Source organism: Chelonoidis abingdonii, chromosome 23 (genome assembly GCF_003597395.2).
Source record: "Chelonoidis abingdonii isolate Lonesome George chromosome 23, CheloAbing_2.0, whole genome shotgun sequence".
In the NCBI taxonomy this organism is placed as follows: Eukaryota; Metazoa; Chordata; order Testudines; family Testudinidae; genus Chelonoidis; species Chelonoidis abingdonii.
Window position 1 is genome coordinate 21356424 of NC_133791.1, and position 26751 is coordinate 21383174.

The window sequence follows — 26751 nt, forward strand, 5'->3', positions numbered from 1 at the left end:
TTACTGGGGTGTTGGTTTCAATAACACCTTCAATCCCAGGACGGGTGGCACTGGTGGTGATACTGGGAGACTGGAGTGTCTAAGGAAATTGCTTGTGTGACTTGTGGTTAGCCAGTGGGGTGAAACCGAAGTCATTTTTGTCTGGCTGGTTTGGTTTGCCTTAGAGGTGGAAAAACCCCAGCCTTGGGCTGTGAATGCTCTGTTTGAGCAATTGGTCCTGAATTGGCACTCTCAGTTGGGTCCTGCCAGAACCACATCGTCACAGAGGGTGTCTCATGATTTCAACATTTCTTCCGTCCCAGAACATTTGAAATTTCCCACAAATCAATTTTCTGAAAGAAAACTCATCTGGAGCTGATTGAAGCTCTGACAAAATCTGACCCTTCCCTTCCCAGCGCCACTTCTTGCCCCATTTTTATAATACATAATACTCAAAAAAATGGAAGGAAAAGTTGTTTCAAAATGGAAAACGGAAATGCTGCGTTTGGAAAAGATCAAAGTGGGGCACTCCGAATGGTACCTCCCAAGCTTTGCACCTGACAAGGACGCCCTGTGCCTGGCAGGACACATATGGCACCACGCAACGCCCCCGGCCCTGCACCCACCAGTTCATTTCCATTTGGAAAGGAATTTACCAAGGCGAGACAATTCCATGCAATGTTTGCTGTCTCTGAACTGGCGTTTCCAATGGAAAAACATCCCATTAGAAAATTTCGTCCCACTGGCTGGCGGGCAAGGGGAGCCCTTGTAGCAGGAACAAGCCACACAGGCAGGGACTGGGCTGGCTCTGACAGGCTTTTCCCATCTCTGAGATCTAGGACTCTGGTTCTTGTCTCCACCTGGTGCAAGCCCAGGCCCCTCACACAGCTCTGTGCGAATTCCTAGCACTGCGACCAGGAAGCCCCAGAGAGCAGGGCCCTGGGGGCTGGGGACCTGTGGAGCAGAGGGCGATGAGTGCATCATGGACCTGAGATCTTTTCCAAATCCAGCCGTTTGTGCCTTCATCCACGTGTAGTTACTCACAATGCTCTTCTGCCTGTCAGCAGACACAGGATGGAGCCAGAGCTCTGGGACATTTGGGAGGGCATGTGTCTGGGAGCCACCCAGGGATGCCCCTCTTTCCTGTGAGCTGGTGAACCAGAGTGCTGTCTGGTGTCCCCCTCCCCGCCTCAGTGGACTTCAGATATGTGCTGTGGGAAGGAAGGACTCTCCCAAGTCCAGGGCTTCCTCTGACCCACCCCAGGGGTGGGAGCTTCGCCATGGAGCAGCTGGACCCCAGCCCAGCCCAGGACAGAACGCCCTGAGCTGAGCGCTCTACCCTCAGCACTGGAGTCAGGGGGCAGAAGGAGGCCAGCCCTGTTATAAACCCAGTCAGTGAGGTAAGCCCCTAGGATGGAGGCGCCTCTCCTGCAAAGAGGAAGCTCCTCCAAACCGCTGGGTGGGGCTTTATGCTGGGCTGGGAGCACCCTGAGAAAGGCTCCCTGGGGGGGGCCGGGGGGCTTGGCACTGCTGTTTCTGGCCACGGGCAAACCTGGCAAAGGAGCCAGCCAGGGTCAGGTCCGGGGATAAAGCTGGACTAAGTTCTGATTGGTTGTGGAATGCCCAGCCTGCCCGTCCAACATCCTGGTGCCTGCTGAAGGCTGGGGTTCCTGCTGGGACCCCTGGTGGGAGCCCCCAGTGGTAAAGAGGCAGGCTGGGTGTACATGTGCGCGTGGGAGCTGTCAGAAAGCGCAGGCTGGCTTCCGTCCCCCTGGCATTCTGCCTCCAGCCTACCTTTGGGTACAACACGGGATAGAACCGATCCACGTTCACGTCCTCGCACGCCAGCTGAAACACAGATGAGAGAGTGAGAACGTGCATGTCACGGAGAGTGAGGGAGTCCAGGCCCTGCACCCTCACTTCCTGTGATTCATTGTGACTCTCAGCCGGCCAGTAAAACAGGTTTATTAGATAACAGGAACACAGTCCCAAACAGAGCTTGCAGGTACAACCAGGACCCTCCAGTCAGGTCCCTGGAGGAGTGGGGGGGTCAGAGAGCTTAGACCCCAGCCTTGGGGTTCCCTCTGTTCCCCTAGACCACTCTAAACTGAAAAATCCCCTCCAGCCATCTCACCCAGCCTTCCCCCGGCTCCTCCCCCAGCCTTTGTCCAGGTTCCCAGGCGTGGCCACAAGCCCTGTCCTGGCTCAGGTTACAGGCTCAGGTATCATCCCTCAAGTGAAGTCACCCACTGCTCTCCCATCCCTCAATGCAGACAGCCCCAGTAAACTCCCCTGCGACATCCCCAGGTCACTCCTCCCCACTCCCTGCTCCATCACATCTCTCCCCCCTTCAAGACTCTGCCCAGTGACCTGGGGAAGTTCAGGGCCCCCTCTCCGGGACAACGCGTCCGCTATCAGGTTGGCACTTCCCTTCACATGGACCACGTCCATGTCATAGTCCTGCAGGAGCAGGCTCCACCTCAGGAGCTTGGCGTTGGCTCCTTTCATCTGGTGGAGCCAGGTTGGGGGGAGTGGTCGGTGTACAGGGTGAGGTGTCGCCCAAACAGATATGGCTCTAGTTTCTTAAGGGCCCATACCATGGCCAGGCATTCCTTCTCAATGGCTCGGTAGAGGAAAATCACGTATAGTGAAAATTACCATAAAGTACAGTATACACAGTACACACTGTCTACACTAGAACAGGGGTCCTCAACCTACAGGCACACATGCCACAGGTGGCACGTGAGCTGACTTTTTTTGAATGGCAGGTTGCAGGTCCCAGCTGCTGCTGAGCCCTCTGCTGGCCTGGGGTTCCCTTCACCCAGCTGGCAGTGGGCTGAGCGGGCTGGTGGCTGGGGGGTCCCAGCCACCGGCCCTGCTCAGCCCGCTGCCAGTCAGAGTCCCAGCTGGAGGCTCCGCTCAGCCTCCTGACAACCTAGGTGAATAGTCTGGGGTTCCATTCACCCAGGGTTCCATCTGCCAGCCTGGGGTTCCGTTCACCCAGGGTTCCATCTGCCAGCCTGGGGTTCCGTTCACCCAGGGTTCCATCTGCCAGCCTGGGGTTCCGTTCACCCAGGGTTCGATCTGCCAGCCTGGGGTTCTGTTCACCCAGGCCGGCAGGAGGCTGAGCAGAGCCGGTGGCTGGGACCCTGGCTGGCAGGAGCCAGTGGATGGAACCCCAGGGCCGGCCACCGGCCCCGCTCAGCCCGCTGACAGTCTGGTGTTCTGGCTGCCGGCCCCTTGCCAGCTGGGGTCTCGGCCGCTGGCCCCGCTCAGTCTCCTGCCAGCCTGGGTGAACGGGACCCCAGACTGGCAGTGGGCTGAGCTGCTCATCTCACTGCCAGTCTGGGATTCCATCCACCGGCTCCTGCCAGCTGGTTCCTGGCTGCCAGCTTGTTCAGCCCACTGCCAGCCCCGTGCAGCCCGCTGCCGGCTGAGTGAATGGAACCCCAGGCCAGCAGCGGGCTCAGCGGCGGCAGGGACCCACAGCCTGCCATTAAAAAAAATCAGCTTGCGTGCCACCTTTGGCGTGTGTGCTGTAGGTTGAGGACCCCTGTTCTAGTGTATACTATGTACACTGTGTGTATGCTGTGTGTATACTGTGTGTAGTGTGTGTATACTGTGTGTACTGTGTACACTGTGTGTACTGTACTTTATGCTAATTTTCACTATACGTGATTTTCACTATACGCGATTTTCCGCTGACCTTAGAACTTAACTCCCACGTAAGATGTGACTCCACTGTTTTCATTTTTGAAAGTTTATAATAAGCCGGGGGGAGGGGCTGGGAAGGGAGAGCGCAAGGTGGAAGTTTCGCCTAGGGCACAAAATATCCTTACACCAGCCCTCGGGGTAGGCATCAGATACAGTGATGGCACTGAGCTTCTGATAGTCCACACAGAACCAGATCGACTCGTTCTTTTTGAGGACCAGCACCACTGGCGAGGCCCAAGGGCTGGAAGACGGCTGGATCACCCCCAAAGCCAGCATGTCCCTGACCTCTCTTTCCAGGTCCTGAGCAGTTTTCCCTGTGACTCCGAAGGGGGAGCATCTTATAGCGGGGTGTGACCCAATCTCCACCCAGTGGACAGTCAAATTAGTGCGTCCAGGCTGGTTGGAAAACAGCTGTCAGTACAGATCCAGCACCCCTCTGATCTCAGCTTGCTGGGCCAGGGTCAGCTGATCAGAGAGGGGAATTGTTTCCAGGGAGGAGCCAGCTCTTGTTCCAGGGAATAGATCCGCTAAAGGGTCATCTCCCTGCTCCTCCCAACGCCCACACATGGCCAACACCACATTTCCCCTGTCATAATATGGCTTCATCATATTCACATGGTACACCAGGCGGTGGTGCGCCCGGTTCAACAGCTCCACCACATAGTTTACCTCATTTAGTTGCTTGACAACCTGGAAGGGACCTTCCCAGGCAGCCTGGAGTTTGTTTTTTCTCATGGGGATGAGAACCATCACCTGATCCCCAGTGGCGAAGGCGCGGGACCGCGCCGTGCGGTCATACCAGACCTTCTGCTTCCTCTGGATTCTGGCCAGATTCTCCCTGGCCAGGCCCATGAGCTCAGCAAGTCTTTCCTGGAAGGTCAGGACATACTCCACCACCGACTCTCCATCGGGAGTGGCCTTCCCCTCCCATTCGTCTCTCAGCAGGTCTAGGGCCCCCTTACCCGCCTTCCATACAACAGTTCGAAAGGTGAAAACCTGGTAGACTCCTGGGGCACTTCCCTGTATTCGAACAGCAGGTGAGGTAAGTACTTGTCCCAGTCCTGCGGGTGCTGGTTCATGAAGGTTTTCAGCATCATCTTTAGTGTTCCATTGAACCTCTCCACCAGCCCGTTGGACTGAGAGTGATACACTGAGGCTCAGCTGTACCGGAACCCACAGTTCTCCCACAAGCACCGGAGCGAGGCTGACATGAAGTTAGATCTTTGGTCTGTCAAGACTTCCTTGGGGAACCCCACTCTGCTGAAAATGGTCAGCAGCGCATCTGCCACGGTGTCTGCTTCAATGGAAGCTAAGGGCACTGCCTCTTGGTACCAGTTAGCAAAATCTACCACTATCAGAATGTATTTCTTTCCCGACCGTGTCGTCTTGCCGAAAGGCCCCACTATGTCCATAGCTACCTTCTGGAAAGGCTCCTCTTTGGTGGGCAAAGGTCTCAAAGCCATTTTTCCCTTGTCCCTGGCCTTCCCCACCCTCTGAGGGTTGCAGGATTGGCAGTACTGTTGGACAGTGATAAAGACCCCAGGCCAGTTAAAGTTCTGTAGCAGCCTCTGCCTGGAGTGCCAGATTCTCTGGTGCCTTGAGAGAGGGATGTCATGGGCCAGATACAGTAGCTTGCGGCGATACTTCTGGGGGACCACCAGCTGCCTCCGGATCCCCCAGGACTCCACTTCCCCTGGTGGAGCCGATTCTCAGTACAGGAACCCCTTCTCCCACAGGAACCTCTCCACATGGTCTGTATTGCACTGAGTTCAGCCAGGTCCCTTAGCTTCCACATGGAGGGATCTTTCTGAAACTTGGCCTGGAACTCAGCAGCTCGGGAAGGGATGAGGACCTTCTCCCTCCTGCCGGCTGGGTGTGAAGCTGCAGCCCTTCTGAGATTTGTCCCTGCGCACTCCCTCCCCACCGGGGTAGGGTCTTGCACCTCTAGTGAGGTACCTTCCCTGAGGTCAGGGCATAGTGCCCTTCGCCGGCTCTGGCTACATGTCATGAGTAGGGCATTCTGGGGGTTGCTTGGCCATTCCTCTAGGTCACCCCCCATCAACACCGCAGTGGGCAAATGGTGTTGCACCCCCATGTCCTTGGGGCCCTCCTTGGCCCCCCATTTCAGATGTACCCTCCACCACAGGCACCTTGAATGGGGTCCTGCTCACACCCATCAGGGTCAGGTAGGTATCAGGCACTACCCGATCTGGGGCCACCACCTTGGGCTGGGCCAGCGTCACCTCAGAACCCGTATCCCAGTATCCAATGACCTTCCTTCCATTCATCTCCAGGGGAACAAGGCACTCACTCCGCAGGGACCACCCTGTGCCGACACTGTAAACTGAGAACCTTGAGTCTGGAGCATCCAGCCCCCCAGAGAAGCTGGCCTGGGAAATTCCTCCCTCCTGAGCAATTGATAAGCTGCCAGTGCCCCTTCCCTGGGAAGCCTGTCCCTCGTCCGGCTGGGTCCCTACCCAGTTAACCCTGTGCCAGTTTGTCTGCTCAGTCTGTCCTTGAGCCTGGGGCACTGGGTCTGTATGTGGCCTCTCTGGCCAGAGTAATAGCAGCTCATGTCTCATTGACCCCCTCGATCCGGTTGGTTGGTCCTGACACCGGATGCTCCCCTTGGGAGGGTGTTTTCCATATTCCCCCATTGGGAGGTCCCAGGATGACTCTTTTGTGGCATCGTGGCGGGCCTGTTCCTTTGGGACTCCTCCCTGCCACCCCGAGCAGCTGTTCACAAACTTGTCGGCCAGCTGCCCTGCGCGTCGTGGGTCCAATGGCTTTTTATCCATCAACCATAACCTCAGGTCGGATGGGCACTGTTCATACAGTGGCTCCAGGACAATCAGGTCAAGCAGGTCCTCCTTAGTTTGGGTCCCCTCTGCCCACTTGTGGGCGTATCCCCGCATCCAGAGGGCCAGTTCTAGATTGTGACCTCAGGGGTTTTACGTTCACTCCAGAACCTTTTCCGGCACATCTCAGGAGTGAGCCCAAACTCGTGTAAAAAGGCTTTTTGACCAGTTCATAGTCCTCTGCCTCTGCCCCTTTCATTTGCTGTACATCGCCACGGTTTTGGGGCCCAGTAAGGGGGTGAGAAACTGGAGCCTGTCTGCAGGGTCAACCCTATGCAGCTCACAGGCATTCTCAAAGGCCGTCAGGAAGTCACCTATGTCCTCCTCCTCCTTACACCAGGCCAGGACACACTTATCAAATCTTCATACAGTCCTGGGTCCCCCATCACTCACCGCAGCCGGGGGCTCGCTGCTCCTCAGCCTTGCCACCTCCAGCTTATGCTGCCTCTGTCTCTCTTTCTCTGCCAGTTCCTGCTGCTTCATTCCAGCTCTTTCAGTTTTCTCTCTCTCTCCCATTCCAGCTGCCTCAGCTCCAGGGATGGGGAGCTCCGCTGGGAGGATCCCCTGCTGGCTGCAGGGGTCACGGTGCCCTTGGTATTCGCTGGGCTCCTCCCAGCCCTTCCCCTAGGCACAGATAGGAAGGGTCCCAGGATGCCCTTGGCAGCCATCTGACCACTCCCAGCTGGGACAGACGCTGGTGCTCACCCTGCATCTGCCAGGCTGCTTCCCTCAGAGACAGGGATTAGTTCATTCGAGCAATCTCCTTCCTCCACCTGGGCAATCAGCTGTTCTTTGGTGAACCTCCCAATGCGCAGCCGCCACTGCCTGCACAGCTCGACCAGGTCGCTCTTAAGGTGCTCCTTATACATCTTCCCATTGACCGCTCACAGGCCTGGGTGCTCTCAGGTCCCCACAGATTCCAGGAGGAACCCCTAGTGTGCCAGCCCTTCTCCAGGTCACCATCTCTCTCCCAGAGTCAAACTGCAGACTCCTCCATCCCTGAGCCTGCTCACCACAGTCCCCAGAGGGACCCTGTTACTGGAACAGTCCTTCTCGCTGGTCACACGTTCCCAGGGGTTAAGCATAGCTCATCTGCCCCCTGAAGCTGCTCCTCTCTGAATCTTCAGCACACCTGGTCCTTGTCAATCCCCCTTCATGTTACTGCTTCCCAGTCACTTACTGCAGGAGAAGTCATCCATGGGGTGCAGTACATCCCACCTCTGCCACCAGCTGTCATGGAGGGTGGGGGAGTCCGGGCCCTACACCCTCACTTCCTGCGATTCACCGTGACTCTCAGCCAGCCATTAAAATGGAAGGTTTATTAGAAGACAGGAACACAGTCCCGAACAGAGCTTGTAGGTACAACCAGGACCCTCCAGTCAGGTCCCTCGGGGGGCGGGAGGGGGAAGGGAGCTTAGACCTCAGCCTTGGGGTTCCCTCCATTCCCCTAGACCACTTCAAACTGAAAAACCTCCTCCAGCCATCTCACCCAGCCTTCCCCCAGCTCTTCAGCCAGCCTTTGTCCAGTTTCCTGGGCAAAGGTGTCACCTGGCCACAACCCCCCTCCTGGCTCAGGTTACAGGCTCAGGTATCATCCCTCAAGTGAAGTCACCCACTGCTCTCCCATCCCTCAATGCAAACAGTCCCAGTAAACTCCCCTGCAACATCCCCAGGTCACTCCTCCCCACTCCCTGCTCCGTCACAGCGCAACTCAGAGCCACGTGTGTGCATGTGTCGGGGGGAGGAGGAGGGAAGCGTGTACTACTGCCCCCTGCTGGATGGGAGCAACCAGAGCCCACGTGTGTGGGATTTCAGGGTGACACTCTCTGTTCTCTCAGGCTCCCTTCAGGGAGCAAGGTGGGGGTCTGTATGTGTGCCCTGTGACAAAGTGGGAATGTTCTTGATAGTTATGTGAATGTTGAGTGGGGAGTATTAAGCTGGGAAGGTTTCGGGGGAGTTTGGGACAGCCTGCATCTGTTTTACTGGCTGTCTGAGAGTCATGGTGAATCCCAGAAAGCTGGGGAGTGCAGGGCTCTGACTCCCCAACGCTCCGTGACAACTGGTGCCAGTGGTGGGATCTACTGCACCCTGTGTACGGCGCTTCCTGCAGTAAGTGACTGGGGAACAGTAAAACGAAGGGGGACTGATGGGAACCAGGCATGCTGAAGAGTCAGCGAGGGACAGTCTCAGGGGGCGATTAAATCCTGGGAGTGTGTAACCAGCAAGAAGGACTTTTGCAGTAACAGGGTCCCCCTGGGGACTGCAGCGAGCAGTCCCGGGGGCAGAGAGGTGGTGACCTCGAGAAGGGCTGGTGCACTGGGAGTCTCCCTGGAAACTATGGGGAGCAGTGAGCACCCCGGCCTGTGAGTGGCCAGCAGGAAGACGTATGCCAAGCGGCTTAAGGGCGACCTGGTGGAGCTGTGCAAGCAGAAGGGCTGCGCAGGGGGAGGCTCACCGAAAAACAGCTCATTGCCCAGCTGGAGGAGGGAGATCGCTTGAATGAATGGAGCCCTGTCTCTGAGGGAAGCAGCCTGGAAGATGCAGCGCAGGCACCAGTGTCTGTCCCAGCTGGGAGTGGTCAGCTGGCGGCTGAGGGCTTCCCGAGACCCTCCTGCCTATGCCTAAGGGAAGGGCGGGGAGGAGCCCAGCGAATACCAAGAGCACCATGACCCCCCAGGCCAGCAGGTGATCCTCCCGTCGAAGCTCGCCAGCCAGCAGGGGATCCTCCCGGCGACGCTCGGCATCCGTGGAGTGGAAGCGGCTGAAATGGCAGAGAGCGCTGAAAATGAGAGAGCTGGAGGATCACGAAAAACAGAGACAGCATGAACTGGAGCTGGTGAGGCTGAGGGGCAGTGAGATCCCGGCTGCGGTGAGTGATGGGGGACCCAGGACTGCACGGAGTTGATAAGTGCATCCTGGCCTCAGCGTAAGGCGGGGAGGACCATCGCGTGACCTCCTGGTGCCTTTGACACGCCCTGCGAGCTGCACAAGGTGATCTGCCGGACAAGCTCCAGGTTCTCACCCCGTTACTGGCCCCAAAGCCATGGGATTGTATAGCCCCAACTGAAAGGGCAGAGAAAGGGGACTACGATCTATTCCAAAAAGGCCCTGCTAAATGCGAGTTTGGGCTGACTCCTGAGATGTACTGGGAAAGGTTCCGGGGTCAGTATAAAACCCCTGAGGTCTCATATTTGCAACTAGCCATCTGCGTGGAGGGATAAGCCAGCAAGTGGGCAGATGGGGCCCAGATGAAGGGGGACCTGGTTAAACTGATCGTACTAGAGCAATTGTATGAGTGGTGCTCATCCGACCTGAGGCTGTGGTTGAGGGACAAAAAGCCAGAGAACCCGCAACATGCAGGGCGGCTGGCCGATGAGTTTGTGAAGAGCCGGTTAGGGGGTGGCAGGGAGGAGTCTCAAAGGAACAGACCTGCCATGATGCAGGAAGAGAGTGACCCTGGGACCTCCCATAGGGGAAACATGGAGAACGCCCTCCCAAGGGGAACGTCTGGCGTCAGGGCCAACCAACCGGCTTGAGGGGACCAATGGGACATGGGCTGCTATTACTGTGGCCAGAAAGGCCATATATGGACCCAGTGCCCCAGGCTCATGGACAGACTGAGCAGACCAAACCTACAGAGGGTTAACTGGGTAGAGACCCAGCCAGACGGGGGGCAGGCTTCCCAGGCAAGGGGGGCTGGCAGCTTATCAACTGCTCAGGAGGGAAGAGAGTCCCAGGCCAATTCTCTGCAGAGCTGGATGTTCTGGACACCCAGTTCTCTGTTTATAGGGTGGGCGCGGGGCTGTCCCTCCGGAGTGACTGCCTTGTTCCCCTGGAGGTGGATGAGAGGAAAGTCTATGGATACTGGGACACAGGCGCTGAGGTGACGCTGATCTGGCCCAAGGTGGTAGATCCAGATGCGGTGATGCCCAATACCTATCTGACCCTGATGGGAGTGGGCAGGACCCCATTCAAGGTGCCCGTGGTGAGGGTACTCTTGAAATGGGGGGACAAGGAGGGCCCCATGGAAGTGGGGGTGCACCACCATTTGCCCACTGAGGTGTTAATGGGGGGGGGACATGGAGAACTGCCCTGTCGTGACCCTTAGCCAGAGCCAGCAAGGGACACTGCACCTTGACCTCGGGGAGGGTACCTTGCCTGAGGCGCAGGACCCTAACCTGGTGGGGAGGGAACACCCAGAGACACAGCTCAAGGAGGCTGCAGCTTCAGACCCAGCCGGCGAGAAAGAGCACGTCCCCATCCCTGTCCCAGCTGCTGAGTTCCAGGCTGAAGATCCCTCCCTGAGTTCCAGGTTGCAGAAAGATCCCTCCTTGCGGAAGATAAGGGACCTGGCCGACCTCAGTCTGGTACAGACCATGGGGGGAGGTTGCCGGAAAAGGTTCCTGTGGGAGAAGGGATTCCTGTACCGAGAATGGGCTTCCCCAGGGGAAATGAAGTCATGGGGAATCAGGAGGCAGCTGGTGGTTCCCCGGAAGTATCACCACAAGCTGCTGTGCCGAGCCCATGACATCCCTTTCTCAGGGCACCAGGGAATCTGGCGTACCCAGCAGAGGCTGCTACGGAATTTTTACTGGCCTGGGGTCTTTATTACTGACTGACAGTACTGCCGATCCTGTGACCTCTGTCAGAGGGTGAGGAAGGGACAAGGGGAAAACAGCTTTAGGACCCTTGCCCAGCATAGAGGAGCCTTTCCAGAGGGTGGCCAAGGTAAAAAGGAGGGCTCTTAACCAAGAGAGCCCGAATCACAGCCCTCCAGACTGGAACGCTGGGAAAAGACCCCATCCCAGTTTGAACCCCAGTTTGAACCTTTGGGGTGAAAAAGGCACGGGCCACATTAGCTTTCCCACATGCAGACTATGAGTGCTCTCGAGCACACCTGACCTAAGTGGGGGTGGGAAACTGGAAGACCCTGGTGTAATTCTCCCCCAGGAATGGGGGGATGCTGGTGTGTCCATGGGAACATGGGTAGGTTCGAACTTCAGTCACTGGCTGAAGTGACCCTGCTCAGTTCGGTCTCAAAGAGGGGAGAGATGTGTCGAAGTGGGAATGTTCTTGCTGTGTTATTTGAATACTGAGTGGGGAGCATTGACCTGGGACGGTTGCAGGGGAGTTTTGCTGGGACTGCCTGCATTGGGGAAGGGAGGATACCTGAGCATGTAACCTGAAAACCCAGGAGGGGCGTTGGAGGCCAGGTGACACCTCTGCCTGGGAAACTGGACAAAAGACACAAAGGCTGGGGGAGGAGCTGGGGGGAGGCTGGGGGAGAGGCTAGAGGGAGTTTCAGTTTGGAGCTGGCTGGGAAAGAGAGGAGCGACCCGACCAACAGGGCTGTGGCCTCCCTGGGGCCCCCAGATGGACCTAAGTAAAGGGGGTCCTGTTGTTTGTATCAGCAAGACCTGTTTTGGACTGTGTCCCTGTCGTCTAAATAAACCTTCTGTTTTACTGGCTGGCTGAGTCACGGTGAATCCCAGAAAGCCGGGGGTGCAGGGCTCTGACTCCCCCACACTCCATGACAGCCCCAGCCCAGCCCCTACCCGCCACCAGGCTATCAACCTCAGCACCCTGAGAGAGAATGGGCCGTACAGCCACAGTGGCTTGGCCTGCCGGCCACGGTCACCAGGCAGGCTGCAGATAAATGAACCCCTGCTGAAGCCAGGAATGGCCCCAGCCATAGGGCACTAACTGGCCCCCACGGCCCAGCATTCTCCTCAGTCCTGAGGCAGGGAAACAGGGCCTGGCCTGCACAAGGGCTGAGTGAGATCAGGGTACAGGCTCAGTCCATGGAGCTGGAAGGGTCCCGCCGAGGTACCTGCCTTGGCCATCTGCACAATGTTGGGGAACTCAGTCAGGCAGGAGATGGGGATGATATCGTGGTAGGTTCGGCACTTGGTCCTGCAGTAAGAGACAACGGTGTCACAGGATCTGGATGGGCCCCCCGAGAGCCCTGGCCCCTGGCCCCTGCAGTGAGGGGAAGGAGGCACTATCCAGGCCCCTGTGGCTCGGACATTGCCCCGGGGACACACAGGACCCCGCACTCACCTGAGCAGCAGCCGCAGGTGCTCCTGGTCACCAATGACATCATACTTGAGGGAGAAGACGAGGTGGCCCAGTGCTGTGTCCAGGGAGTAGTAGTTAAAGTGCTCCTGGGGAAAAACAGATGAGCCACTGAGAGACCAGAGCTCAGCCTCCCAGCAGGGGTGGGCATAGCTCTTTGGTCCCGTCTCTGGTGGGGGGACACAGCCCATTGCTGCCCTCTGGGGTAACGGCTGCCCTCCTGGCTCGAGTGACAGCCTGACTCCCGTGAGCAGGAGCTAAGGATTTCTGCCCCTTGGGCCCCAGCGCTGGGCAGGATGGGGTGCCCCCCACAGGCGACAGAGGGAGGGAGGGGCAGTTTGCTGGCCAGGGCCTTGCGCAGCCTGGCAGGTGAGGGCCAGCTGGTGACCAAGGAACTGGGCGGGGGGGCAGTTAGGCTCAAGCAGCAGATCAGACACCTGCCACCATGCGCGGGAGGGCAGGGTGCTGCAAGTGGCTGACGGGTCCCATGTTGGCTACTCCAGCTCATGAGCATCTTGTAAGAGGCACACACCCCTTCCACTCCCCGGCATGCTGAGCGCTGCCCCCCACAGGCTGCTGGGCCAGGCTGGCATGTCCTGCACAGCCCCTGCCTTGGGACTCGGAGCAGGACCCCATGACCTGGAGATGTCCCACAGGGTCTGTCAACACCTCATGCCCCTCCACGGCCTGCTGCAGGATCAGGGGTCAACGGAGCCAGGGACCCAACAAGCCCCAGAGACCAGTGGGCAGCACAGGTAGGGGATGCACCTGGGAAACCCCAAGGAGTCTAGGCTGCTGCTCCCACTTCTCCACCAGCTGCAGGTGAACTTGGCCAACAAGCCATTCCCAGCTGCCAATGGGGCACTCCTTCATGCCATAGCTCCCTCAACTACTGGCTGCATGAACCAGGGCAGGCTAGAACCTGGAGGTGCCCTCCAGGGGGGCTGAGACACTCTAACACAGCAACACCACAGGTCTTTCCCAAGTGCCCCCAGCCCCAAGCAAGGGGCACTCAGAGCAGCTGCATTGTGGGATCCACCCCATAGCACAAACTGCCCCCTCCGTGATTGTGGCGCAGTGGGTCAGCCTGGCCCACAGGGAGACGGAAGGGCCGACACACGGGAGCAAACCCCAAAGCGGTATGGGCCATCCCCACCCCAAAGGCTGTGTAGGTTTCCCACACTGGCAGAGCTTGGGCTGCCAATCCCATGCCTGGATTTGAGCACCATCCCTGGGACCATTGGGCATGGCCCTGGGCACATTCCAGAGGGATTAACCATGGGTAGCCCTGACTCATGCCAAGCAACTGGGGATATGCAGTAAAGCACTGCTGGGGGCCTCACACCCTTTCCCCAGAACATTTCTTCCCACCAAGACAACAGCGCTGCCCAAAACTCTGTGACACAGCCAGCAACGCGCTCCAGCATGCCGCAATCCCCAGAGTCCTGCCAGGAGCACAGTGCATACAAACAGCTGAGTCCAGGGAGCGTTTAAACCCCCACGGGGTGGATACAGCCGGAGTTGTACGGCATGTAAACAAGGCCCCAGCACAATGCTCTGCTGGAACAGCAGGAGCAGAAGGGATACAGCAATGCAATCAGGGGGCGTGCTCTCGCCACTGGAGGAGGGTGCAGGGTTGATTCATGCTAGCATGGCTCAGAGCCACGGAAGAGACAGGCTGTGTGCAGGTGCCGGGAAATTAATCCCAGCAGCAAGGGGTGCAGAAAAGCAATAGTTTGTAAGTACTCCAGCAAACAGCGTGAGAACCTTGTGCAAACAGAGCCCGGGACTGCAGCCCACACCCTGAAGGAGAGCCCAGGGGCCTCAGGCCACCGCATGGGCTTTCCCAGGCTTAGGCCTGTTTGACTGAGGACAACAGAGGAGTGCTGCTGTTCTAACTATGCAGCTTCTTCTCAGCAACGAGCAGCACTAGCAGGATCCTGTGATCCGGCCTGCAGGGGCTAGAGATGGTGCCAACCTCACCCGCCCTCAGGTACCCCAGTTCTGTGCATGTGCGGGGTAGGGAGAGGCCTGAAGCCAGCTTTGAACTCCCCCGTTTTGGTGACCTGCTCAGCCCTTGGAGTGGGGTAGAGGGCACCTGGGAAACAGAGAACTGCTGTAGAGCAGCAAATCCCAACCATGCTCCCAATCCACCCCCTATGCCAGGGCTGGGAGCATGGCTGGCACAGAGCCCTGACACCAACTCCGTGCTGCTCAGGGAGGCCCCCGCATAGGGTGGCTTTTCAGGAAGTCTTTTCTGCTCCCTTAAAGACCTCTTTATGCCTCCAGAGTGTCTTAAAGGGGCCTCAGCACAATGACTAACCAGACCCCTGAACTGGATCCAAACACTAGCAGTATCCGCTCCACCCCGAGTCCAGGAAACTGGCTAGTCCTCAGCTGCATGTCACCTGGGAACTGGTGAACTGCGGGAGCAGCTGGGGAGCACTGGACCTGGGAGGTGGGGCAGGGAGCTGGGCAGGGCAGGGCAGGGCTCTTGGGGGATCTGAAATCAGACTGTGGTTTGTGTGTTAAAGCGCCCTGACAGTGGGACATCCTGGGCACCCCCGATGGCGAGATGTCCCAGGTCACCATTGCCTTCCCCAAGCCCCTCTCTGCAGACAGGAGTCAAGTTCTTTTCCTTGTTCGATTCCCACAAATCCAGTCCCCCCGTCCTGTTCACACAGGAAATTTGCTACATGGCTTACTTGGGGGGCCCGATGGGTCTTGGCTGGGTTGTTCTAGGGACAGAGAGTACATGAGTTAGCCCCAGCATGGGCTGTCCCCAGTCTGCAAATGAAACAGAGACCCAGTAGGAGCCTGCTCCAAAGTCCATTGAAACCAGAGAGAATCTGAGTCCCACAAGCACCTGGAGCCAGGGAAGTCGTTCTGGGCGGGGAATCACCAGCAAAGGGCTGCAGAACAGCCAGTCTGCGCTAAAGGCAGCGCATGGCGAGCGCCTGGATCATCTTCCCGCTGGGCTGGGGCTGAGGGGTGGGTGGAGAAGGGGTGCCTACCTTGCCCAGGAAATGCTTCCTGTAGATCCTGGCCATGTGGTTACATTCCAGTTTCCCCCTGGAGGTTGGAGACGGGAGCGACTCGGTTTCAGGGATGCCGGTCAACTCATGGTTGGTGCCTTCGATCCAGTAGCCCCCGAACTGTGGAAGCAGGATGAGGGGAAATGGCCCCTCGCGCCCCAGCACCTGAAAAGAGAGGGAAGTGCAGGAAACTGCACTGAGGAACGCTGACCGGCTTCCCAGAGCAGCGCCGCAATCCTGGTATGGAGACCCACAGCCTTGTGGAGCATGCACCTAGGGTTTCTACAATGCCACTCTTCCAAAGGAGTCCAAGGGCCTTCGCAAACAAAGTGCTCGCCTCGTCAGCCTTGGGGGCCCGAGGCAGCAGCCAAGGGCACAGTGCAGGAATGGGAAGCCGAGAGGGCACTGAGGGAGTCAGGACAGTGCTCACTGTCAGGAACCAGGCCCATAGGCTCAGCACTGACACAACGGGATGAGGGAACATCTTTCATTGGGCCAACTCCTGCACCTTGAGGTGGTGAAAAGTCACCTCTCCCCTGTGGCTCTCTAATATCCAGGGACCAACCTGGCTACACCAACACTGCAAACGGGCTTGGTTTTACATCCAAAAGGCAGTGCTGACAGGAGCACAGCACCTCGCAGCGCCATGCTGGGGCAGTCAGGGAGAAGATCACCCAGTACTGGCTAATCACCACCACTCCCTGCTCATCGATCCACAGCCTGGCCAGGCCAGATGCTGCATAGCTTAGGAGATCTGCTAGGATTCTAGCCCAGCCCCACACAGCTGGGGACAGACACTGTGTTGGCTCACCAGGAGCCTTCCAAAAGAGGGGTGCACTGAACCCTCTTACCTTATAACTTGCCTTGGATCAAGATAGCGGGGGCTAGTGCTTAGCGCACTGGCCTGGGCCTCAGAAGACTTAGGTCTGTTCCCAGCTCTGCCCCTGGCCTGTGGAGTGACCTTGACAAGTCCCTGCCCCCTCCATGCCTCAGTTTCCCTATCTGTAAAAGGGGGCTGTAAAGCACCTGAAGAACTCTGGGTGTAAAGTGTAATCAAAGAGCTACAGCTTGTTCTCAGAGCGACCTGACACTTAGCAGCGCCCTAGGAAATCAGCCAGTGGAGGCTCTGGGATGTCTGTGCAGGAATTGGCTGATGGGGAGGCAGCTGAATTTCAACAGGAAGTGCTTCCCTCTTGGTTTCTACTGAAGCAATCCCCAGCCTGCTGCTGGAGAGATGGATGCCTCTACCAGTTGCTACGGCAGGGCAGGCCGGCTAATGGTTATTAAAGACCCTGAAGCCCCTTTCCTACACATTGGAGCCTTGGCCTCAATACCCTGGCCTAGGAACCACGCCCATCCGTTCCACTCCAACCCCACCCCTCTGGTGCTACATGCCCGCCAAGATCCCTGGGGAGCTGGGAGATTTACCAGCACCCCTGTAGGCTGGCACTATCCCTACGAGTGCCCAGACTGTACCCTGTGATCTGGCAGGGCCGGCCAATCACTGCAAGACTTAGGCGCTGGTCTGGCAAGGCAAGGGGAAGATCAGCAAGTGGTTGGGATGCAGCAGAACAGCCCGCCCCTCCCTGCTTGTCCCCTCGTTACCCACTGCACTCCCTACCCCTGCCCACCTGTTCATCCCATTCACTCTGTGCCTTCCCAGGGACTCCCATCCCAGGCTGGCCACTGCCCTCCTCTAGACCTGCCCTGCTGCAATGCTAGATGCTGGTGGCTGGGCAGAGCGGGCTCCACCCTGCCTTTGTCACACTTCTCCTTAGACTGAAAGCTCCCTGGGGCAGAGACCAAGCCCTGGGGTACGCACAGCACCCCAGACCGGACTCTGGTCTCCACAGCAATGTAAACATGACACAGGCAGAGCATGGGCACCTTCATTACCTCATGGACGCTGGGATATGGGATATAATCCTCTTCAGTCTGAAAAAGACAAACACAGCAGAGGATCATTGACTGGGAGAGTCCACCCTGTGTGAGAGCCAGGCCAGCTGCTGCCCTCTCTTGGGCCTCAGCCCCCCAGCCAGGCCTGGCCTTCCTTTAAGGACCTGCCAGACAGAGAAGAGGCTTATCCTTAAAGCCCAGCATCCACATCTCCCCTGGGGGATGGAGCTCAGAGAGCAGAGCACTTTGGGATGCGTACTGGTAGTGGAAGCTGTAGTGTAGACAAGTCTCTACCACCAGGGGAGCTGCACTGGTGCACAATAATGGGACGCCTCATTGTAGAAAGTGGTGCTGCATAAGGGGCCTGAGAGGCACTCGAAAGCAGAGCAAATATCTGTGATGGGGCAGGCAGGAGCCACCAGACACCAGCCCCTGTGAAGGCGATCAAGGAACAAAGCCAGACAGGTCACTGGTGACCCCCCTGGAGCTCATTAAAGGCTGAACATTCAGATCAGCAGTGACACTGATGAGTGCCGTTGTGGGTAGCATGTGGTCAGGCCAATGAACTGTGCCGGCCCACTGTGCATCCTGAGGTGCTTAGTGTTTCTGCTTGCTCTGTCAATCAGCTGTCCCTTCTCCTGCCAACAGCCCGGCAGGGACATCTCCACGGCCACTGGGCTCCCACACGCTGCTGGAGACAGGGTGGACTCGCTACAGTCAGCCCCCTGGGAAAAGGTGATGGCTCTCAGGGACGTCCATCCCAGCTGGAGCTGCTCTCTGCGGCTGAAGGCATTAGCTTGTCACCTTTGGAGATCGGGGTTCAAATCCCGCCTGAGGTGACCAGGAGAATGAGTCACATGGTCTCATCCTGCTTCCCACTTGAGCACAACAGCAAACCACACTGCAGAACAGCTGACAGCTTCTGTGTAGGAGGCTGTGGGCCAGCACTGAGGGGTGTCAGCAGAGCAGGGGTTGGGTAGGACTGGAAAAGGAAGGAGGGCAGTGGCAGAGCAGAGGCTGGGAACCCTGTACAGCTCCTGCTGAGCAGCCCTCAGAGCTAGGGGTTAGGGGGGGCATTAATTTCTCTGCCTCTAATCAGAGCCTCTTTGTTGGTGGGTGCTGAGCTCAATACAGAGCGCAAGGGGTGCCAGAGCCACCTGCAGCCGGGTGGTGCAAAGCACAGGCCCCACCCGACACTGCAGAGGGAATCCCAGCATGAGTGGGTAACCCCAAATGTGCTGGGGGAGGGAGAGCCAATGCCCCTGCCCCCATGCAGCATCCTCTGGGGCCTACCTTGAGAGGGGGTGGGAAGGAGCATCGCTGTTCATCCATTCTGCTTCCCTGTGAGAGACAACAAGGAAGAGAGAGTCAGTGGGTGGCCCTGAGCACAGGCCCTTGCACCAGAGTGGGTGTTTGCTCTGCGGGTGGGGGCTGCTTCCTGCTTGGCACAGATCTGCAGGCAGCTGTGGGTCACAGCCGCGTGGCTGTACCTGCTCTGTATCCTCCTCTGAGTCGATGGCTGTGGGAGGGACTTGGGGGTTGTGTCCACCTGTGGCAGTGCCTAGCAGGATCTCTGCAAGTGTGTCCATGTACTCACAGCTGGGGGTGGGGTGCTGGTTGTCACTGTGGCTGCGCAGCCTCTGCTAGAGTCTCTGTATCGTCGTGTGTCTGTGCAGTGCATCGGGACAGGGACAAGTCCCAGGGCTACAAAGCCCCAGGAAGCCATTCAGCTCTGCTCACTTGGAGAGGTTGGCTTCGCATGCTGAACTGGCTGGGCAGAGCCTGGTTCCCAGACTGGGCCCCGCTCCTGCAGGTGCCTCTGCTTGGCGACTTAGCCACTGCCAGCAGCCTGCTTAGAAATGCCAATCCCAGCAGGGGATGACGGAGCAGCTTCATCCTCAATCCCAAGTCAGGGTCCACAGAGAGACCCTCTCCCGAAGGGAGCCCAGTGCAAAGGGCCCTTCTGGAAAGCATCTAGGGGTTTGCAGGATCCCCATCTCCCTGGCTCTGCTCAACCTGCAGCATCAGAGGAGACCCTACTCGTACCCGTCCCCTCCAGAAATGTATTGAATCAGCTGCAGCGAGACACTGAAAAACTCAGTTAAAAGCTCTTTAGGCTCCAGACACAGCAACAGCCTCTGCCGAATGTACCGAGTCAACACCCTGTCCAACCTCCTCCAATCGCTGAGCCTCAAGGGCTGCTCCTGCCCGGGCTCTCCCATGGGACACAGGGGCCCTGGAGGATCTCTCATCGGGAAACTCCCTGGGCTGAAATGGGCCCAGAGCAGGGTCCTGCTGGGAATCCCTTCCCCAAACCAGCCTCCACTTCTTGGGTGGCTCGCCAGAGTCCAGCTGCCCCCTGGCCATGCCTCCAAGTGTGCACTGCACCTTCCCTCCTTCCTTTCTTCTGGCCGGCCAGCCACGGGCCCAGCTCCAGGGAGGCGACTCACCTGCATCTTTTCGATCATCTCAAACAACTCTGAAGTCTGCAAGAGAGAGAAAGCAGTCTGCATCAGCGCGAAGGGCCGAGACCCTGCTCTGCAATCCCAGCAGGCCTAGAGTGTCCATTGTCATAGGACTGCCATCAGTGCCCTGCATGGGATAGCCAGGCTGCCCCCATCAACCTCAGGCAGGAGGACTTTAGGGGTAGGTCTGATGAGACTCAGAGACAGCCACGTCCCAGCCCCTGCTCCCAGCCTGGCCCTCACTCCTGCCATCTGCCCCACCACTGGTCTCAGTAACTGTGCTGGCCTCAGGCCTCCGCTGACACTCCCACTGCCAGGGGACTCCCTCCCCAGCTGAGTCTAATCTTGGGGCAGTGAATCACGCTGGCTGTGTGATCCAGGAGTAACGCTCCCTGCTTGAGCCCATCAGCCCTTGTCCCAAATGGGATGAGAGCTGTCCTCCTTTTAGGCCATGCACCCCTCAGCCTGCAGAGTGGAGGCAGTTCTGGCCTGTCCCAGGTGGGAACTGTCTGGCCCATTGATGGGGCTCAGATATGATGGGCTGGATTTCCCAAGACATTACATGGAAAGCCCCAATGTGCCCTGCCTTTTGGGGACCAGCACAGGGTGAGGGCAGGGGGAGCTTGCTCACCAGAGGACAGAGCTGCTAGATGGGCGAACCCCCACCCCCGACACTTACTGAGATACCTGTGTGCAAGGTTAGCCCCCCAGCAAATACGTAGTGACAAATATACACTCACTTGTGTTGAGATACAGATGTGTACATGGGCACATGGCCAAACACCGACATGCACCCATATAGGAATCCACACACACAAGGAGAGAGACACACACACAACCTTCCCTCTGCCCCCATAAACACCCTGGTGCACCCAGACATGCTCCTGAACATAGACACACCTGCCAACATGCATGTGCACACAGACACCCTCCTCACACATTCACATGCAAACTACAGACACGTTGCACACACCCCTACATGCACCCCTCAAGAACTCATTCACATGCACTCCTGGACACACACCCCACATGCGCATATACGGTACGGGCCCCTGCTCACCCCTAGGCATGCAGGGTTAACCACTTTCCCTTCTAACACAAGCAATCATGGTTAATTACTTGTCTTGGCAGCAGCTCAGAGCTCCCTGAGCGCTCAGCAGCTCCCAGCTGGAGTGGGTGGAAGGGCTGGAACACAGAGCCCTGAACTTCATATGAAACAGCTAGACTGGAAGCAGCCCTGGCTGGTTCGGGGGCTCCTCCCACCCACCGATCCCCCTCCAGGCCAGCTCTTCTCACTGCCTCCCCCACATCCCAGCCCCATTCACCCACTTTGGCGTGCGTCCCCTCCTGCCCTTCTGTCGCCCCAGCCTGCAGACCTGCCACAGCGTGCTTCTCTGGGCCAGTGTCAAAGGTCGGGGTCACTGTCAGGCACCACCCGAGCAAACCCAGCCAGGGCAGGCGGATGCTGCTGGAAGCCCCAGGGTCCCCGATGCTGATGCCACTGAGTGCCCGAGACGCTGCTCTTGAGCCAGACTCACATTCCAGCCGCACTCGGCTGAGTTGCTCCTGTGAAGCCCTGGTGCACCAGAGGAGAAGGGCTGCAGCCAAGCCATCCTGATGGGCTGGGGCTCTCCTGGGGCACTTCCCCATGCACCACACAAGCCTCAGCTGCTCTGAGCTCTTGTGGAGCAGCCAGCCCCAGCCCCCGCCCCCTCAGCCCCGGGATACCAGGAGGCATGGAGGCGAGTAGTGGCTCACCCGGTGCTGGGATTCGCTGTGTACTTTATGGGCGTGGAGCCAGGTGCAGGAAAGAGCTGTGCCAAGGGGCAGGTCTCTCTGCTCCAGCCTGCCCCAGGGTGTGCAGAGGAGCCAGGGAGTTGGTTTCAGATCACCTGGACGGCCAGGGGTCTCCACCAGACGTACCCCAGCGGCTGGGTGTGTGAAAGACTCAGGCTGCTCCCACCTGCTCCCAGGCTGCTCTGTAACAGACAGCAGCTCAGCTCAGCCCATGCCAAGCTCTCTGCTGAGCCCCAGGCCTGCATCCTCAAATACCACCCCAGCTATTGGGGAGGGGGCAACTTTCTCAGCACTACTGCTCAGAGGTCATGTGAACGGCAGACCAAGGCTGTTTTCACACACAGCCCTCGACATGGGGAGCAGCGCCCACTAGGCCAGTGGTTTTCAAACTGCAGGTTGTCCAGTACTGAGTCATGAAATGTCAGGCTCTGGTCAGCACTGTCGACCGGGCCGTTAAAAGTCCCATCGGCAGTGCTGTCCGGCTAAGGCAGGCTAGTCCCTACCTGTCCTGACACGGCGCTGTGCCTCGGAAGAGGAGGAGGGGGCCCACTGGGCTCTGTGTGCTGCCCCTGCCCCGAGAACTGCCCAATGGGAGCTGGTAGGGGGCAGTGCCTGTGGGTGAGAGCCACGTGGAGCCACTTGCACGCCTCTGCCTAGGAGCCAGACCTGCTGCTGGCCACTTCTGGGGCACAGCGTGGTCCGTGGTGCTAGGACAGGCAGGAAGCCTGCCTTTGCACCACCAGTGCGCCACTGACCAGGAGCCGCCCAAGATAAGTCCATGTCCCAACCTCGCATCCCAATCCCCTGCCCCAGCCCTGAGCCCCTCGCAAACCTGGAGCCCCTTCCTGTACCCCAAACCCCTCATCCCCAGCCCCACCCCAGAGCCTGCACCCCTAGTCCAGAGCTCTGACTCCCTCCCTCCCAAACCCCAATCCCAACCCCCTGCCCCAGCCCAGAGCCCCCTCCCACAACTGAACCATTCACTCCCGGCCCCACCCTGCAGCCCTCACACCCACACCCCAACCCTGACCCAGCCCTGAGCTCCTCCTACGCTCCAAACCCCTCATCCTCAGCTCCATTAGGTCGCGGGCATCAACAATTTTCTTCAGAAAAAAAGTTTGAAAACCACTGAACTAGGCCAGCCAGCCACCAGCGCTCCCCTATCCTGTCCAGCCCCACTGACCCAGAGCCAACTCCCCTCCCCCAAGAGTTAGGATGCTTTAGTGCCCCTGCCAGTGTCTTGGAGCTAGGAGCCCAGAGTTGTCATCTCAAGTCTCTGTTGACATGGGTGACACACAGCCTTCCATGCCTCAGTTTCCCCTCTTGGATAAAGGGACCAATCCCCCTTCACAAAGGGTTAACTGGGTAGAGACCCAGCCGGACGGACGAGGGGCAGGCTTATCAAATGCTCAAGAGAGAGGAGGGCCCCATGCTAGCTCCTCTGGGGGGTTGGATGCTCCAGACTCCAGTTTCTCGGTTTACAGGATGGGAGCGGAGCTGTCCCTGTGGAGTGAGTGCCTTGTTCTCCTGGAGGTGGATGGGAGGAAGGTCAATGAATACTGGGACATGGGCACTGAGGTGATGCTGGCCCAGCCTGAGATGGTAGCTCCAGATCGAGTGATGCCCAACACCTACCTGATCCTGATGGGGGTGGGCGGGACCCCATTCAAGGTGCCCGTGGCGAGGGTACACTTGAAATGAGGGGCCAAGGAGGGCCCCAAGGAAGTGGGGGTGCACCACCATTTGCCCACTGAGGTGTTAATGGGGAGGGGACCTGGAGTATTGGCCAGGCAACCCCTAAGGTGCCCTGATCGTGACCCGAAGCCAGAGCCAGCAAGGGGCACTCTGCCCTGACTGCAGGGGAAGTACCTTGCCGGAGGTGCAGGACCCTACCCCGGAGGGGAGGGGGTGCCCAGGGACATGGCTCAGGGAGGCTGAGGCTTCAGAGCCTGCAGGCGAGAGGAAGCCAATCCCCATTCCTTCACCAGCTGCTGAGTTTCAGGCTGAGTGCAGAAAGATCCCTCCTTGCAGAAGCCCAGGGACCTGGCCGAACTCAGTGCAGTACAGACCATGGGGAGAGGTTGCCAGGAGAGGTTCCTATACCGAGAATGGGTTCCCCCAGGGGAAATGGAGTCATGGGGGATCCAGAGGCAGCGCTCCTGTGTGCAGGGTTAGCCCCCCAACAAATACATAGCGACAAATATACACTCACTTGTGTTGAGCAGGCGCAGAAGTTCCGCAGAAGTTTCGCCACAGGCTACTGTACCTGGCCCATGACATCCCTTTCACAGGGCACCAGGGAATCTGGCGCACCAGGCAGAGGCTGCTACAGAACTTTTACTGGTCTGAGGTCTTTACCACTGTCCAACAGTTCTGTCAATTCTGTGACCCCTGCCAGAGAGTGGGGAAGGCCTGGGGAAAGTGGCTTTGAGGCCTTTGCCCATCATAGAGGAACCTTTCCAGAAGGTGGCCATGGACACAGTGGGACCTCTCAGTAAGATGACTTGGTCGGGGAAGAAATACATTCTGGTGGTGGTTTCAGAGTAGAGCCGTGTTAGTCTGTATCCGCAAAAAGAACAGGAGTGCTTGTGGCATCTTAGAGGCTAACAAATTTATTTCAGCATAAGCTTTTGTGGGCTACAGCTCACCAACGGGATGGTGGAGAGGTTCAACGTGACACTAAAGATGATGCTGAAAACATTTATGAACCAGCACCCGCAGGACCGGGACAAGTGCTTACCTCACCTGCTGTTCGCGTACAGGGAGGTACCCCAGGTGTCTACCGGGTTTTTTCCTTTCAAACTGTTATACGGCAGGTCAGTGAGGGGGCCTCTAGACCTGATGAGAGACGAATGGGAGGGGAAGGCCACTCTCGATGGAGAGTCGGTGGTGGAGTATGTCCTGACCTTCCGGGAAAGACTAGCTGAGCTCATGGGCCTGGCCAGGGAGAATCTGGCCAGAGCCCAGAGGAAGCAGAAGGTCTGGTATGACTGCACGGCGCGGTCCCGCGCCTTTGCCACCGGGGATCAGGTGATGGTTCTCATTCCTGTGAGGAAAAACAAACTACAGGCTGCCTGGGAAGGTCCCTTCAAGGTTGTCAAACAGCTAAATGAGGTAAACTATTTGGTGGAGCTGTTGAACCGGGCACACCGCCGCCGGGTGTACCATGTCAATATGATGAAGCCATATTATGACAGGGGGACTGTGGTGTTGGCCATGTGTGGACATTGGGAGGAGCAGGGAGATGACCCTTTAGTAGATCTATTCCCTGGGACAAGAGCTGGTTCCCCCCTGCAGGCAATTCCCCTCTCTGATCAGCTGACCCTGGCCCAGCACGCTGAGATCAGAGAGGTGCTGCATCTGTACCGACAGCTGTTTTCTAACCAGCCTGGATGCACTAATTTGATTGTCCACCAGGTCACATCCTCCTATAAAAAGAACAGGAGTACTTGTGGCACCTTAGAAACTAACACATTTATTTCAGCATGAGCTTTTGTGAGCTACCGCTCACTTCATCTGATGCATAGAATGGAACACACAGACAGGAGATATTTATACATACAGAGAACACGAAAAGGTGGAAGTATGCATACCAACAGGAAGAGTCTAATCAATTGAGCCCAGCTGTCATCAGCAGGAGAAAAAAAACTTTTGAAGTGATAATTAAGATGACCCATAGAAGGTGTGAGGAGAACTTAACATAGGGAAATAGATTCAATTAGTGTAATGACCCAACCATTCCCAGTCTCTGTTTAGGCCTGAGTTAATTGTATCTAGTTTGCATATTAATTCGAGTTCAGCAGTCTCTCTTTGGAGTCTGTTTTTGAAGTTTTTTTGTTGCAAAATTGCCACCTTCGAGTCTGTCACTGAGTGGTTAGAGATGTTGAAGTGTTCTCCCACTGGTTTTTGAATCTGTTATGATTCCTATGTCAGATTTGTGTCCATTTATTCTTTTGCGTAGAGACTGTCCAGTTTGGCCAATGTACATGGCAGAGGGGCATTGCTGGCACATGATGGCATATATCACATTGGTAGATGTGCACGTGAATCCTCTCTCGACGATGGCCATTGTGTCTCTGTTCCCGGTGTATTAGTACAAACTCTTGCTCATGGTACACGATGGGGTGTCTCTCGCCCGCTTTAATATCATACCTTTATGCATGTAAACACCGCCTCCCAAAGCAGTTCCCATATCTGAGGCGTCATGTGGAAACACCTATAAAGGGCGTCTTTGTCAAATCTTGGGATTTTGCAGAACTAGGCACTAACCGGCCTCCTTCAGCACTTGGAGACTCCTGGCATGCTCCGTCAGACCACCTTGTCTGGCTTCCCCGTCTCTTGCACAACTCGCCAGTCGCGGTATGGGGATCTAAAGCTGCGGCCCGAACCTTCATAGTCCCGCCATCCCAATAAAGCCTGTACCCGCTTCTCGTTTGGGAGCAGGCCAGCTCTCTATCACCTCCACCTTGTGGCTGGTTTCAGCTTTAGGCAGCCGCTCCCTGCCGATGGCCAGGTAAATACCAGCCCATCCCCATCCTTGCACCTTCTAGCTCATTGACGGTTAACCCAGCCTCTCTGAGATTGGTCCAGACTTTGTTTAACCTGGGACATTGTGTCCTCCAGGTCTGACTAAAGACACAGATTGTCGTCCTAATATGCCACGGCAACAACTCTCCATCCCCCTCAGTAAGACTGATCCACCAGGCGCTGGAAGGCTGGCCATGCGCTCCCTTGGCCGAAGGGCAGGTCAAGAAACTTCGTAGAGCCCCAGCTAGGAGTGTAAAGGCTGATTTCAGCCTGGCATTCTCACATCCATCAGCACTTGCTGGTAGCCTTAGGTAAGATCCCATGGTCGGATGAGTTAGGTACAAGCGCCTCCCAGCTTGTCTAGTAGCTCTCAGGCCTGGCCGTGGAGGTGGTTAGGGCCATTCA

General features: G+C 57.4%; 1 protein-coding gene across 3 annotated transcripts in view; it reads right to left on the reverse strand.

The window, feature by feature from the left end:
• The window catches only part of RAP1GAP (RAP1 GTPase activating protein), a 162630-nt gene that overhangs the window by 37939 nt on the left and 97940 nt on the right, over positions 1 to 26751 (reverse strand). For 2 of the 3 annotated variants that reach the window (XM_032783940.2, XM_032783938.2), the window contains exon 1: positions 1774 to 1889. In XM_032783940.2, coding sequence (XP_032639831.2) covers positions 1774 to 1860 — 87 coding nt within the window. In that variant the 5' untranslated portion in view covers positions 1861 to 1889. Of the gene's footprint in view, positions 1 to 1773; positions 1890 to 12385; positions 12465 to 12611; positions 12716 to 15640; positions 15827 to 17557; positions 17597 to 18850; positions 18899 to 20007; positions 20044 to 26751 lie in introns of those variants that run through there. The other variant, XM_075060307.1, reaches the window with a different exon arrangement.